Source organism: Dreissena polymorpha, chromosome 2, assembly GCF_020536995.1.
Source record: "Dreissena polymorpha isolate Duluth1 chromosome 2, UMN_Dpol_1.0, whole genome shotgun sequence".
Taxonomy (NCBI): domain Eukaryota; kingdom Metazoa; phylum Mollusca; class Bivalvia; order Myida; family Dreissenidae; genus Dreissena; species Dreissena polymorpha.
Window position 1 is genome coordinate 60,999,774 of NC_068356.1, and position 16,232 is coordinate 61,016,005.

At 34.1% G+C, this 16,232-nt stretch overlaps 1 protein-coding gene across 2 annotated transcripts; it reads left to right on the plus strand.

Annotated features, from left to right (window-relative positions):
• The first annotated feature begins 2,255 nt into the window (after positions 1-2,255).
• Positions 2,256-12,548, plus strand: LOC127867254 (uncharacterized). Of its 2 annotated transcripts, XM_052408272.1 has the most exons (4): positions 2,256-2,395; positions 5,286-5,411; positions 7,638-7,700; positions 12,067-12,548. In XM_052408272.1, the coding sequence occupies exons 1-4, from the start codon at positions 2,260-2,262 to the stop codon at positions 12,159-12,161; spliced, it is 420 nt and encodes a 139-aa protein (XP_052264232.1). In that variant the 5' UTR covers positions 2,256-2,259; the 3' UTR covers positions 12,162-12,548. The 2 variants fall into 2 exon arrangements, with proteins under 2 accessions (XP_052264232.1, XP_052264233.1); XM_052408273.1 differs by lacking the exon at positions 5,286-5,411.
• The last annotated feature ends 3,684 nt before the right edge of the window (positions 12,549-16,232 follow it).

The window sequence follows — 16,232 nt, forward strand, 5'->3', positions numbered from 1 at the left end:
GAAATTCACAATTTTGACGCCATTGTCGCTTTGTCATGTGACCAGTTTTCATTTGGATACTTTCGGATCGACCTTGACATTATTTGCTGAAATTGTAAACATTACTTACGTCTGGTGGATTATAAGACTGATTTCAGTGTGAATCAGGTAGTTTTAAATAATATTTACATTGAGTTTGTATTTACGCTACAATTTGTTTACAAAACAAGCCAGAATAATCTAAAATACCGGGAAATGTCATTCTGAATTTGAAAACACTTGAGCACATGGTATGTTACTAAAAAAAGAAATAACGTCATATGACCATGAAATCTCGGGAGATTCGCATTTCAAGTAAGTCTGTCACATCGCTGTTTTTCTCGATATGTAAAAGCAGAATAGATAAATTTTAAATGTTTAAGATAGTATTTTGTGAAAGATTATATCAGTTAAGTGTGAAAAATGTCAATCTTTCCGATCAAGTTGTTGATTTGGGACAATAACTGCATTTAAAAGCTGTTTTGGACCGGTCTTTATTTACTGTCAACGTTTCGGGAATTTCTGGTTGACTTTCCTAATGGGGTTGGTCCATAACTATAAAGTCGCGCCAGTCAAAAATCATAAAACGGACATTTAAAGTTATGGTAGCCAGAACTAACAAACCCATTGCAGTATATACTGAACAGTGGGTCTGGTAATGATGCTGCCACATACAACAGTATGTGTGTTTTCACCATCTTTACTTATAAAAATTGGGCTATTCTTTCTCTCTCTCCTCCTTAAAAAACAATACAAAGAATAACATACAATAACAACATCATATGAATGATATAAATTAATAATAAGTACAGTAACGTAACAAAAACATAGTAATCTAATACTATAAAACAACTCCAAGTTCTTTTGGATTAACTCATTCTTTTTCTTTCATTTATATTTTTGCATATAAACCATTATTGTTTACTTTTTCTTAAAAGTACAAAGTCAGCCGTGGGAAAATCTATTTTAAAACGGATTGACCTACTGGCAATCCTTAATAAGAAATTTCGGCCAATCAGCGCCATCGTTATATAAGCGCATCAACCAATTAAACGCCGCTTTTTTAACCGCGTTAGGCCTATTCACTGTATAGCACTGCGTCTTTTTAACGCTTCATATAAAGGTTATATATTTTTAAACCAATAGATTTTTATTAAGGCACCGCACCAACACTGCAAAGTTTTATATTTATACCAATGGTACAGCCCAGTAAAATCGGGCTGTCCATTTTATGGCCGTTTTCGGCTTTTTATGCAGAGTTCTATGTTAAGCAGTGTGCTCGGGCAATGGTTTTTAACCGAAGTCCCGAGGGTAAATAACCCCATTAGTCAGTCGAAAATGGTTCCGGTTTGTTGAAGAACATGGCTAGATATCCTTATATGGCTATAGTAAACCAATTTTAACACTATAGAAGTCACATTTATAGTTCAATTTTTATGAAACTTGGTCAGAACATTTTTTCCAATATTTTTTTGCGCTTATAATATCAGGCATTCTTGTTTACTTGTTTATGGTATTTATGCAATAGGAAGTTAATAGGCCTACTATTGTCGCTCAATGGATCAACGCTCGCTGACTGCGGCATCGTCTAAGTTAGTTTTAATTGTCCATGGCTCTAAATATAGCAATTATATATTTTGTTTCAAAACCAACTCACTGCTTATAGGGTGAATTGTATCCGAAAGGCAGTTTTATCTTTGTTTTTTCAATTCCAGTCGTGTCTAGTGTTTATTTTTATGTAGGATCTATTTTGATTTTGTTGTTATATTTCTCAATACAAATCTTGATTATTTAATATACCTACATTGGCATTTAGGGTGTTTTGTATCTGATGCTCACTCTGACATTTGTTGAAGTTAAGCTTAACTTTGCATCGTTATCATGTTTCGTCCGTCGGGTGGCGTTTTTGACTTGCTTGGACACGCTAGCAGCCACGTGAATGGCTTAATATGTAATAAACTTGGTGAGACTATTTGTTCCTCTTTGTTGATCGATTTTGAAACTGTTTGATGTGGACGTGAGATAGTTTAAAATGTAAACAATCGGTTTTCCATACATAACTGTATATAACACACGGATACTTTTATTTAAAGAAACGCTGTAAAAGCGTTCATTTGTTTGTTTCACAGATCTTTTTTAAATGTTATAAACAAAACGAATACTATTTATGCTAAGATGTTGATACGTATACAACACTAGTAAAAGGTAAACATTGTTCACCATTTTCTAATTAAAGGTCCGATGATTGATTTGCAATTAGTACGACACAACAGAATAACTGCAAGAGAATACAATCGTATGTGGGAACACGTTCTGGCGCTGTTCACCTTGCAGGGCAGTCGGCTGACATCTGAGGCCCTTCGAATCCTTGTGAATGGTACTTACCATACTTTTATATATGTTTTCGAACCAAACCGTTTAATTTGGGTTTAACTGCATGTCCAAATGCATTCAAAAAACGTCGCCGTGGTGTAATGGATATGGTGTCCGCCTAGCGACCGGGAGGTCACGGGTTCGATCCCCAACGTGGGAGAGTTCTTTAAAACTGCCCCAAAGACACAAAGTACTGGTTCTAGGCCCCCCAGGAAACGGACTCGAGAGCGTTTATATAAGTCATAGGCTTTCAATGCAATCGAGCTAAAATAAATAGGTTTAAACTAAATGCATTCAAACTTCTGCCATGTCGGTTCGTTCTTCATGCTTTTATATTTTTTTTTGAAGATAAAGATTTGCCAAATGTGATACACTATAACTGAATACTTCGTAGGCGTCCTCCACTAAATATATCCATATATAATGTAACTTAGGAAATTGTCACCAGAGTAAGATACGATATAATGAACTCTCCACCTTTTTTGGAATTAACCACAGGCTGGATGTTGAAATAATTGTCTCAATATTTTTCTGTTTCTCAAGAATTGATTTGTTTTCTATCGATGTTGCTCAAGTGCTTCTGCTCATATGAAAAACTTCAATGTCTTTCCGTAAAAAACATTCATAAATTATTAGGTAATTTTTCAATTATTTGACACAAAAAATCACGTCTTAGTTAGAGCTCAATGTCAACGCATAGTCTCCACTATGCATACCGTCTAAACTCGAGATAGGATTTAAATATTAAGCCACCATATTACTCTCCGCGCCTAAAGTACATCTCCCGTGCTCGCCTGCCAAGGTTACCATGTAAATACCTATATACATTCCGCTGCATATGTCCCAAACGCATGACTAAGAGTCTATATGATATGAGATTATTATTATAAAATTTCGAATTGTAACTACGAGCTCGTCTGTCGAAAATGTACGTGTCGATTGAAACCAAAATTACATACTCTACTGAATATTGTCTTTTTGAGAATGGTGGTAATTATTTGGCATAATGGAAGAGTATGGAGATGTAATGCCATTAATTTGTTTAGGATATTTATTGTAATATTAAAGTTCAAAAGAGCACAACTTTGCGAGCAATTCGAATAATTTCGTGATTGCCCTTTGTGCTATGTCCGTCTTACGTTGACCCTCTTCAACATTAAGGTTTAGAACACTAAAGAGGCAACATATATTGCTGTGGTCAGAATACTATATCAGTATTGAGGTAAACTTCTGAAACTGCAGTACAGTACGCAGGGCGTTTTTCTTGACTTCGGTTAAAGGACATGGCCTTCAGTTCTGGGTGAAACAAATATCGACAGAATTGAAAAAAAGGTGAGAAATTTCCCAAAATTAGCGTGACATTTGGGGAAAATTGCACTATATAAAATATATTCGCGTAGAAGAAGGGGCATTTCTTTTGGGGCAAGGGGCCTATATAAAACCCTTGCTAAAGAAGGAAAAAGTCATGGTAAGCATATGGTAACTCAAGTAACAGAATGACTAGTATTGTTATCCCCCGCCAGAGGCGGAGGGATATTGTTTTGGCGTTGTCCGTCCGGCTGTCCGTTCGGCCGTCTGTCCGTCCGGCCGGCACTTCTTTTGTGTCCGGAGCCATATCTTGGAAGTGCTTTGGCGGATTTCATTGAAACTTCGTATGAGTATATATATGCATAAGAGGATGATGCACGCAAATGGCATTGTACACCATCTGTTAAAAACAGAGTTATGGCCCTTTGTATCTTGAAAAAATGCTTTTTACTATAGGCACTTTTGTGTCCGGAGCCATATCTTGGAAGTGCTTTGGCGTATTTCATTGAAACTTCGTATGAGTATATATATGCATAAGAGGATGATTCACGCCAAATGGCATTGTAAACCTTCCGTTAAAACCAGAGTTATGGCCCTTTGTATCTTGAAAAAATGCTTTTTACTATAGGCACTTTTGTGTCCGGAGCAATATCTTGGAAGTGCTTTGGCGGATTTAATTGAAACTTGATATGAGTATATATATGGATAAGAGGATGATGCACGCCAAATGGCATGGCAGATGTTGTGTTCACTCTGCAACACTCTGAAAATTGAGTGTATATAAACATTGAATGTTTTTGTGGAAAACGCACGACTTATTAATTCATCTAAATAAATTTCGAAGGCTCAAGAACCTTCCTCTGTCTTAGTTTTGAGTTATTGTCCTCCGTCCGTCCATCTGTCAGTATGTTCATCCGTCCGATTTGCACCCATCAACAAAGCATATGATGCGGGGGATATCAATTCTATCAATTTGCTTGTTGATATGACGTCGGGTTTCAAATTTGAGGATACCGGGGTGAAAGCAACATTCAATGGACAGCGTGTTTCCTCCACCTACAGTTGTCTCTTGTCGGACAGTTGTTTATGTTGGGATTAGTATGTATGTACACATCATTCTGATAAAACAACTGACCAAGCAAATATGTGAATTTATCCAACGTAGTTATTATATGTTCGGAAAATTGTTAAAGGTAACGACTCTCCAAAATGAGAATAACAACGATATATCAGGTGAGTAGCTTTAGGCCATATCCGTTCTTTCGTTTTGGTCATGTCGTTGACCGGACAGGCGATCGCAAATCCCACGCCGGTTTCTATTTATTTCGTTGTTTTCCAATTATGTATTTTCTTTATGTGTATATTATTTTTTAATGTATCAAGTATGCTTAAGGATATGCCTTGATATGATAATAGTATAGGTTCATATTAAATCTTTCAATTTAAGTTAACTATTTATGGTATATTGTTTTATACTGTTAAACCAACGATTGTAGTTCACGAAAAAGCAACTTTACAAACGATAAATATCATTTGTTAGCATATAGATCACGTTGGATGTTGTTAAATATTATCGTGTTTTGTAGCTGAGGACATACATGTTAGAGCCATTCGAGCGGAATTCAGAAGTTATATATCTCTTTTACAAAACGACGATGACCGATATTCAATGGAATTCGAAAGAGATACCGAAATATCTGAGCTTACCAGAGGTAATCAGATTAATTTTCTCGACACTTAAGTTATATTGAATTGGTAATACCAAGAACCGAATAGTTCGAGATATGCTACGCCCACGTTCGTCAATAATAGAAAAATGCGTTGGTCAAGGTTCGCGTGAAATAATTGCATAACTGTTGTAGCTACTACATGTATTAATTTTAAACCGCATGTCTTTGGTCGGGATCAGTATATGACACAAGCCCATTCCTTAAACATACGATTTAACAGAAAACTGTATTCTTAATCGATCAGTAACTGTGCAGCATCTGCATATTTCTCTATCTTTTACCGAATTTTTTTTCTAACGAGCCATCATTTTAGCAAGGTTAATTATTTAAATCATATTTAACCTTAATTTAAAACAACTCAGATTAAAGCCTTTCTCTAATACTAATTCGGGTTAAGTATTACTTGAAAGATCATATTTCTATCAAAACACCGGAGATTCTCTTTTTTTTAATTAACAAAGGTCCTCGGCATTATCGTGAGTCGTAATTATCTAGACCTCTCGATGACATGAAATGTGTGAAATGCAGAATAATGATCCCATTTGAAGTAAAATCTTTTGAAAGATGTATGCATGTGCATGCTGAATATATTCAGACGAACCCGTTGATGTGTATTATTGTGTTACGTCATCGACGCAGATGTATGCATGTACATGCTGAATATATTCAAACGAACCCGTTGATGTGTATAATTGTGTTACGTCATCGACGCAGAATTCTAATTTTTGATTTCGCAGAATTATACAACTTTTGCTCTTTGCAAAGCATGTTGTTTGTTCTCCACGTTCTTAAATACACTTCATTTATTTGTAACGTTTAGCATTTCTTCACATTACGAATATTTTTTTCGATATCTATAAAAATGTTTTAGCTGAAACAATAACTGTGTTGGACCATTTGTGAACTATGAAAATTGGAGGTGAATGTTTTAACATTTATAGCCGTTATAAGTTCACGTTTTACCTTTATTATAATTATTATTTTATATCTTTAGTTGGCAGTCATGATTACAATTGACACACATGATCCTTTGATGGCCCTTTTAGTTTTGGAAATGTTTTAATAGGCGAAAAACTTGATGAGGGGTGGTCACTGGTCAGGCACATTTATATTTATTTTCAGCCACCATGGGTATAGGTTTACACACTTACTATATATTCATCAATTCTCTTGCGATATATATCAGCCTGATTTATTTCTGTTTGTTTGCCCACGGAATATTTGTTATGGTTTTCTATCACAAGGCATGGCATTTGTTAGCGTTCAACGTATTAGGATGGCAATCGTGTAGAAATGGTATATCGCTTATAAAAAACCCTCAAACATATGCTTAATTTTACTAAATAGTCAATGAAGTTACTTTTATGATGGGTTTTGTGTCTTAATCTGACATCTCAATAAAACCTCCTATACAAATTATATAAAACATTGTCTTTAAAAAATATTATCTTATACATTATATCACAGTTGTCAATAAAATAAAATCCAGTTGAAACGGTTCTTTGATGGACAAACAGCTATTAATCAATATGTCTTTACCTTTTTCCCTTTGTGTTTAAAGCAACGTTTTAAATATTTCCCTTAATACAAATTTCGTATACAGCATTAAAAAGCGTTCTATTTGTTTGCATGTTTCATTTTTGATTAAATATGAAAATAAACTTTACACGTGAAATGTTTAAATTGTGTCATTATGGATTATAATAACAAGTTATTTTATTTTGAGTTATGATCTTATTAAATTAATTTACTAGTATGTGTTATGGTTCCATTTGTAAAAAAAACCATCTTTCAGAATGTTACATGTTTAGGTGACTTGATTTAAGAAAGGATTATCCAATGATGTTTTCTTGTAGAAATAAAAAGATAACGGTATTATTTGGTATGAATCAAATTATAGGTCGTTTACAACTGTTTTTCTTAATGCCCTGTTAGGATCCACAACTTCTTATGTAGGCTAGGATCTGCGGCTGAAAAGAGATATTTAAAAGCTTTGTTTCTTATTCATATTACTCAATTGCCGACACTGACTGAACACTAATTCGGTAGAATATTATATTTGATATCGGCAACGTTTGTTCATTTAATCAAATTTGAATGAAATGTATGGACTTGAAAAGCAGTCTTGATCAACAATTTAAATAAGAATGTGATTTTTTTATCATAAGTATAATTAGCAAACTTCAAGCGCAAACATATTTATTTCAGTTAAAGGCATCGGAGAGGCAGACTTAATTGCACGCAGAGCAGACATGCAATCGCCATTGAGAGGTATTAAGTACCAAATTTAACAGTTTCCTTTTAAAACAAACATTTATGTGCAGTATGCAATTTATGATTAAGTGAATGTTGACTTAAATAAATTACATTAAAAACCGTTAAAAGAATAGTATAAACGATAAATACTGGCTTAAGAGGGTTCTCTTATTGGGAATGCACAAACTTACTACACACGCAGTTACTAATGGATCAACTAAATATCACTGTTTTTTAAAAAACAAAAACAACATATTTTATAATAAAGTACGAAAAATAAACAAGTTCTTGCTCAACAATTTTTATTTATTATGCCCCCCTTCGAAGAAGAGGGGGTATATTGCTTTGCACATGTCGGTCGGTCTGACGGTCGGTCGGTCTGTCGGTCGGACGGTCCGTCCACCAGGTGTTTTCCGGATGATAACTCAAGAACGCTAAGGCCTAGGATCATGAAACTTCATAGGTACATTGATCATGACGCGCAGATGACCCCTATTGATTTTGAGGTCACTGGGTCAAAGGTCAAGGTCACTGTGACCCGAAATAGTAAAATGGTTTCCGGATGATAATTCAAGAACGCTTATGCCTAGGATCATGAAACTTGATAGGTAGATTGATCATTATAGATTTTCAGGTCACTAGATCAAAGGTCAAGGTCACGGTGACTCGAAATAGCAAAATGGTTTCCGGATGATAACTCAAGAACGCTTATGCCTAGGATCATGAAACTTGATAGGTACATTGATCATAACTCGCAGATGACCCCTATTGGTTTTGAGGTCACTAGGTCAAAGGTCAAGGTCACGGTGACCCAAAATAGTAAAATGGTGGCCGGATAATAACTCAAGAACGCTTATGCCTAGGATCATGAAACTTAATAGGTTGATTGATCATGACTCGCAGATGCCCCCTATTGATTTTCAGTTCACTAGGTCAAAGGTCAAGGTCACGGTGACCCGAAATAGTAAAATGGTTTCCGAATGATAACTCAAGAACGCTTAGGCCTAGGATTATGAACCTTGATAGGTAGATTGACCATGACTCGCAAATGATCCCTATTGATTTTCAGGTCATTAGGTCAATGGTCAAGGTCACGGTGACCCGAAATAGTAACATGGTATCCGGATGATAACTCAAGAACGCTTATGCCTAGGATCATGAAACTTGATAGGTACATTGATCATGACTCGCAGATGACCCCTATAGATTTTCAGGTCACTAGGTCAAAGGTCAAGGTGACCCGAAATAGTAAAATGGTTTCCGAATGATAACTCAAGAACGCTTATGCCTAGGATCATGAACCTTGATAGGTGGATTGAACATGACTCGCAAATGATCCCTATTGATTTTCAGGTCACTAGGTCAAAGGTCAAGGTCACAGTGACCCGAAATAGTAAAATGGTATCCGGATGATGACTCAAGAACGCTTATGCCTAGGATCATGAAACTTGATAGGTAGATTGATCATAACTCGCAGATGACCCCTATTGATTTTCAGGTCACAAGGTCAAAGGTCAAGGTCACGGTGACCCGAAAAAGTAAAATGGTTTCCGGATGATTACTTAAGAACGCTTATGCCTAGGACCATTAAACTTGATAGGTAGTTTGATCATGACTGGCAGATGAACTCTTTTGATTTTCAGGTCACTAGGTCAAAGGTCAAGGTCACGGTGACCCGAAATAGCAAAATGGTTTCCGGATGATAACTCAAGAACGCTTAGGCCTAGGATCATGAAACTTCATAGGTACATTGATCATGACTGGCAGATGACCCCTATTGATTTTCAGGTCAAAGGTCAAGGTCACGGTGACCCGAAATAGTAAAATGGTTTCTGGATGATAACTCAAGAATGCTTATGCTTAGGATCATGAAACTTGATAGGTAGATTGATCACGACTCGCAGATGACCTCTATTTATTTTCAGTTCACTAGGTCAAAGGTCAAGTTCACAGTGACCCGAAATAGTAAAATGGTTTCTGGATGATTACTCAAGAAAGCTAATGGCTAGGATCATGAAACTTCATAGGTAGATTGATCATGACTCGCAGATGACCCCTATTGATTTTCAGGTCACTAGGTCAAAGGTCAAGGTCACAGTGACAAAAAACATATTTACAAAACGGCTGTCACTACAACTGAGAGCCCATATGGGGGGCATGTATGTTTTACAAACAGCCCTTGTTTAACCTTTTGATCTACTTCGACCGCACCGTTCAGCTCAGTTGGTAGAGCTCCGGGGGTAATCCTTGTACGAGTTTACGCCCATACAATTTCGAATACTTAAATTTTCAGCTTAAAATGAATATTCTAAATTTTAATCTTAGAAGATTGCTTTGCACATTTGGTGAAACATTAACCACATGAAACATGCAATCTATCCATTCAATTATTGTGATAAACATTTATTTAAAGACTATGAATGCAATTTATAGATATGCAAGTTATGACGTTAAACTTACATTAGGCTTTTATTTTCAATTGTTGCAATTTGTTTAATAAACTAAATTTCTTCTGACTTTTTCTGTTAGTGTAATAAACTATCTTAGAAATAATCTGAAAATATTTGTATTTGTTTCTTTAAATCTTGGAAAGATTTGCCGCAGTCTAAAACGTTTAGAATTTTCTTAGCAAATGTATAATTAATTTAACGTTTTGGTTGCAAACAATCAATCCATCATTTACTGAAGCTGCACTTGTATGCGACTTCTACGATGTAATATTTCATATTCTTGCAATTCTGTGTGAAAATATGTGTTAATTATTTTAGCTAAAGCAAAGATAAGTATTAATAATCCGACTTTAAACATTTGAATTCCCTCAAATACGCCAGTAAAATACAAAATTTACATGTTGTTACATTCATAAATATATTGATCTTTCAATTCAAGTAGTTAACACGTTCTTGATTTATTTCTAAGCATTTTGATTTTCGTTAAAATATGTACCTGCTGATTTTCGATGGAATTGTGTCGTTTAATTTTACATATCATCCACTGTTCTACCGCGATTTTCTTTCTTCGTAATACGGAGTGCAATACCATCAATCAGCAAAACACTTTTTTGTGTCTTAAACCCCACTGAACAGAACATAAATGCAATAAGCTGCAGAACTCTCGTCTGTGGCCTTTGTTGTTGTCTATTATCGAAATGCCTTCCGTTATTAAATTATCCGCATTATCAGCGTGACATCGCGAGCAAGTTTAAAAATCACTCAGATCGAACAAAGCACATCGAAACCGACCTTTGTTTACTCTAAATTTGCCAAATTTACCTTGTTCACACTCTCACTCAAATGGTTATTATCGTATCATCTTGTTGACAATGTTGAAAGGCATATAACCCGACTGTGTTTTGTGAAAGGCTTGCACTCTTGAGTTCACATTTGTACATAAATCAGCATGCACATTACTCAACACGTTGCTTGTACTTATATCTTGGCCAGGTTGGAAAATTTGTTTTTGTTCCTTTGTAAAAACAATACTGTCAGAGGCAGGGCTAGTTTTACTTAAATGACGGTAACGCGCATGTGAAAGCTCGAGAAGTAATGGGACATCTCGACTTAGTTAAAAAAAGTTTGATTTCTTTACAAAAAAACACTATATGTCGAGAGAGTCATAACAGATCTACCCTTATTCTTTCGAACTCTGTAAAACTTGTTTTGTTTGCTTGATCATAATGAAACCAAACCACTCTGTGTGCTTGTGTTGGTTTAAAAAAAAACAATTATTAAGAAACTACACGACTGTGGCTATTGCAACCAAAATAGTAGAAGCAGTTCTCAGTTATTTACAGAGAATTTCAAACTGATTTATTGACGTTAAAAATTTGTACTGAAAAAAAAGAAAGTACATAATCTTGCATAAAGAGCAACGAATTGATTTATATACATAATGAAATGTTAAATTTAGATTTGTTGAAAACCAACAATAAGTGGGAACATTGTGCCATAGAAAACAATATTTGGCTGATGATCCGGTCTCACATTGGCTAAGGTTACTCATTACTCTACCTGATATGTTCGAGCTCAGCACTGCGATGGTTGAAATGATTAAGTTTAAAAAATATTGTTAAAATACCTGACCAATACCAAATGTTCAATTAGAAACCGAACTCGAGTTTATGTATATGAAACGATTATGTATATGAAACAGATAATGAGTTGTTTTTTTTACAAAAATAACAATCTCTTTCATATGTTATAAGAAAAAACAGCACACACTCTGGTGTATTTATCGTGATATTGTTTATATTTATGCACATGACGCATGTTGCCATTGAAATACCTCATTTTTTTTAAATTACTTAAGCTGTACCATGCTTATCTATTACTTTTATATATATCGTTAATGTTAAATTGTTCATATATCTTTTCTATTTCAGTCGCAACGAAAGTTGTCAACGTCCTGCTAAAAATGGAAACAACTAGAAGAGCGTTCAGCAGAACAATACAAGCGTTCGCTCGCATTCGGCAATGAGATCTTGAAAGTCAGAATGTTCATAAAGTACGCTTATGATTATTCCATGTTTGACAATGCCATTTTATACGTTTGTTTATTATACCGACTTTTAGGAAAAATTTTCATATAAAAGAATTCTTATTCTTAAAGTTGTGATTATCTTCCTCAGTATACATACAAAGCAGTTACAGTTAGACCCAGAGGTCTAATATTAAATTGTTAATAAATGTAGTTATTAAATGCCTAACTATAACAAAATGATGTTGATATTGTTTTAATGTGAATGAACAAAAACGGTGTGCCAAGTTGCTCATCTACTTTCTGTGATGTCAAATTCTGAAATCATTGTTGATTTCACGTGCTGTTGTAAAAGGCGAATGATAACGTCAATGGCGTAAAAATGACTGCTGCTGATCGTAAGGTTCTGCTTAACGCAGACAGTTCGTTGGAACTATACGGCCAAAGTTATTATAAATAAATCAGAATTTATCCATGACATGTTAATAAAACGTTACGTGTAAAGAAGAAATGTATTTAATACACGGGTTTTCTTCAACATTGTTGTTCCGGTATGAATGTAAGCTAAGAAACGCACCGATGACGTCCCTTGAGGTATAGTCATTTTTTTTCCATATTTGTCTAATACAAATGAATTACAAACATAAAATGCATGCACTTTATACATTTTGCTATCATTCAATAGAAGTGCTTCCATTTCCTGTTATTCGAATTATACATGTTAAATATTATATATGGTTTACATGTATGTTAAAGAACGATTACAAAACGTCTATTTGTGCCATTTTCCCGTATAAGCACACCTTCGGAAGAAGTAGGGCATGGGCTAAGGTCATAGTCAAATACTGCCGAAGGTGTGCCTATAGGGACCAATAACAATCAATCATTAATATATTTTTATTATTTGTTTAACCCCGTATACTGTGAATAGCTTTTATTTACAGTTTGCTAATTTATTTTGTGGCAAATTGTTTATTTACAATAATGTACATTTAACCAAATGCAAAATAACAGTGTTATTTAAATATGATTATGACATGTGTTTGTAATTTATCTTACAATTTGGTGTTTAAATAATGATCATACGTTCCAGATGAACCCATATGTGTTTCTTTCATATTAAATATGCAAATTACCATTGTGATGTCTTTATATAGTTCTTTCTTTATTTGTATACTTACTTTTCCTACTTATTGTTAATGCAAAATACTATTGTATTGTCATTTATATGGTTAATTCCTCATTTTATACTTCTGCGTGAAGGTGTTATGTTTGAATTCCACTATCGGTTTTTCTATTAGTTGTTAGTCTGTTTTCCGCACTATATGTAAACGTTTAGAGCGAACTTCTTCCACATTTCTTAAGCGAATAAATTAAACGCAACAATTTTTTTTACCATGAATGTAAATGTGCAAATTTATAAATATTTATCAGCAATATATCCCTAGAATGGAACGTTTTGGTTCCTTTATATCAAGTATTTGATTGGAAAGTTTAGACAAAGGCAATCAATTTGCAACTAAAACACTCAAATGAATTAAACAGGGACACCTCATTGGAACAGTCGATTTAACGTATTATAGTATTTAAACTGGTTCATCATTTATTTGCCCAATGCTCCACACATTCATGTTTTATTTGACCTTCATTGAAGCGTTTGCAGAAATTTTTAGAAACTTTGACGATCCACTGACACATTTCCCAAGCGATTGAATCGGTCCTTAAAAATGTCACGAATAAACTTTACAAATGTACGCAATGTTCTATACATCTTTTTATCACAAGTGATTCACCCATTCTAATGCGGGTTTTTTGTCTCGAATGTAATAGTTTTAGTTTTTGTATACTAGATTTTTTTTATATATTTTGTTGTATAGTTATGTGTCATTAAATCCATTTTAAAATTGTGCATGTTAACTTCAAAAGTGCCTTCTGTCGGTTTCATTTGGTTTTGAAGTTGATGCTAAATTTTATGCAGATAAATTCATTGTAATAATATTGTATAGAAGATTTGTATTCGGGGTTTTATGAACTTGATTACTGTGTAAGCTCGTCTTTGCAAAGAAAATGCGAGATGTTTTTACTCGCCCTGGTGTTGGTGTCCAAGCTAGGTTAAACATTTTTGGTTTCTACTTTTTAAAGAAATGGCTCGATGGAGTCATTTCTAGAGTGTGTGTGACCGTACGTCAGTTTGTCGGTGGATGCAATTTTGTCAAAGGAAATATTGCTTCACCTAAAGGAATGCAATTAAAATTCACCAGCATTGTGTATATCATACGAAGTTGAGCGTGTGTAGTTTGTATCATTGTGTGTTAAAAATGACGCGTATAAAACATAGATTTACAGTGTACTATTATCTCATTATAAATAACATCTTCAAATCTTCAATTTCAAACATGACATGTTTTGTTTGGTATATGACATCGTAAAGCGGCCCTCTATAAAGTTTCACTAAATCAAGATCCTGATTGGCAACAGCCATGGTGAAATTACGTTTAAAGAGACTTATAGCAAGATAACGTATAATGATTACTTCTGAACCGACCTTTTACCAAAGTGAATTTTATTGTTACAATTTGCTACATGTTTCGACAGTCGCCGACTGGGATGACAAGCTGTTGTGTTTTAGATGTACACATTTATTGTCACATAGTATTTTTCCTCGTATTTATATATGTTTTTGTTCAAAATTGTGTTTGTCGAATTCATTACCTGGTGATTTTGTTTGTGTTTGTTCACACTTTTTACATATCAGTGTCATAAAATGTGTTGTGTTGAAGAGATTAAATCCAGTACATTGTCGAGTTCGTTGTTTACTATGCTTGTAATCCAGTGTTTGTATTCTAAGAGCCAGATTTGTTTTCAGTTGTTATAGTTTACACACAAATAATTTAGGAGCGAATGTTGTTGACTATTTCATTTTAGATTATGCATTAAATGACAAATTGAGTGTCATAATGGTTCATGAACCGAGTGAATCGTCGGATCACTGTGCAATTAAATTTTCATTGATACCGATAACAAACGATTCAACTTCAACAAATATATTTCCGTATCCATTTACCTGTTGTCAAAGTTAACATGATATCAAAACGTGTCCATGGCAAACGACTTTCTAATAGGAGTTAAGATAAAACTGTGATACAATCGGATACGCCGCATTCGTTTAACGCTGATTGCAAAAAAACAGAGCACATATTTTAAAGAGCGAAGTTATTTTTTTACCAGCAAAATAATACAACGCGTTTAGTTTTTATAGACTGCGTGGTCGGACTTCTTTTAAAGGAAAATATATAATTACTATAACATTGAAAAATAAAAAAAAAATAGTAAATAAAATTTTCAAAAATGTCGAAAAAAAACCCAAACATTAAGATATTGAAAGGCGGTATTATAATACCAATATAAATGTAAATAAATGTTTAAATCACTTTAAACACATGTCCGCAACGCCAAACGAAACAAGTTTAAGAAATTGTAATGATTTAGATTCAGCTGACGGAAAAAAAATTGGCACTATTGATGGTTTATTTACGACTGCTGAAATTATTAAAACGAATTCATCATTGTCTCGAACTAAAAGCGCAGATTAAGACGGCGGAAATGTTGATTGATTGTACAAAATGTATTACTCTAAACCCAGTTAAAATATTCAATTATTCAACTGTTAATCATGAGTCCTAAACAAAAAGCTAATTTTTCAAAAAAGGGTTGTAAATTTATTCCAGAAAATGAAAGCGGGATAACTCTCGTGCATATTCTGGTAAAAATATTTCCCTTAACACAGCGCAACCGTCTTCATAATATGTGCGTAAATAAATCCTTTGAAATGAATGGTACTTTTGTTTTAGAAATAATCGTTTTACGTCTTACTGTACATTTATTCTTCAAAGGATCATGTACCATGTTAATGCGAATAATATAAAACTATAATAATGTGTCTTTGTAGACCATGAAAAAGTATAAAGGTACTTTTAGTGATAATGCTCCATTTATTATAGTGACTCACGTATCAGTTGAAAATGCTGAATATCCTTAAATGCATATATGCAAATGTAAAATCTTGTATAA

What these genes read in the sequence shown, in the direction of transcription:
- LOC127867254 (XM_052408272.1), top strand. Translation starts at nt 2,260, where the DNA reads ATGATTGATTTGCAATTAGTACGACACAACAGAATAACTGCAAGAGAA. An exon ending in CCTTCGAATCCTTGTGAATG is followed by an intron (nt 2,396 to 5,285) that starts GTACTTACCATA and finishes CGTGTTTTGTAG; the next exon opens with CTGAGGACATACATGTTAGA. An exon ending in CATGCAATCGCCATTGAGAG is followed by an intron (nt 7,701 to 12,066) that starts GTATTAAGTACC and finishes TTTCTATTTCAG; the next exon opens with TCGCAACGAAAGTTGTCAAC.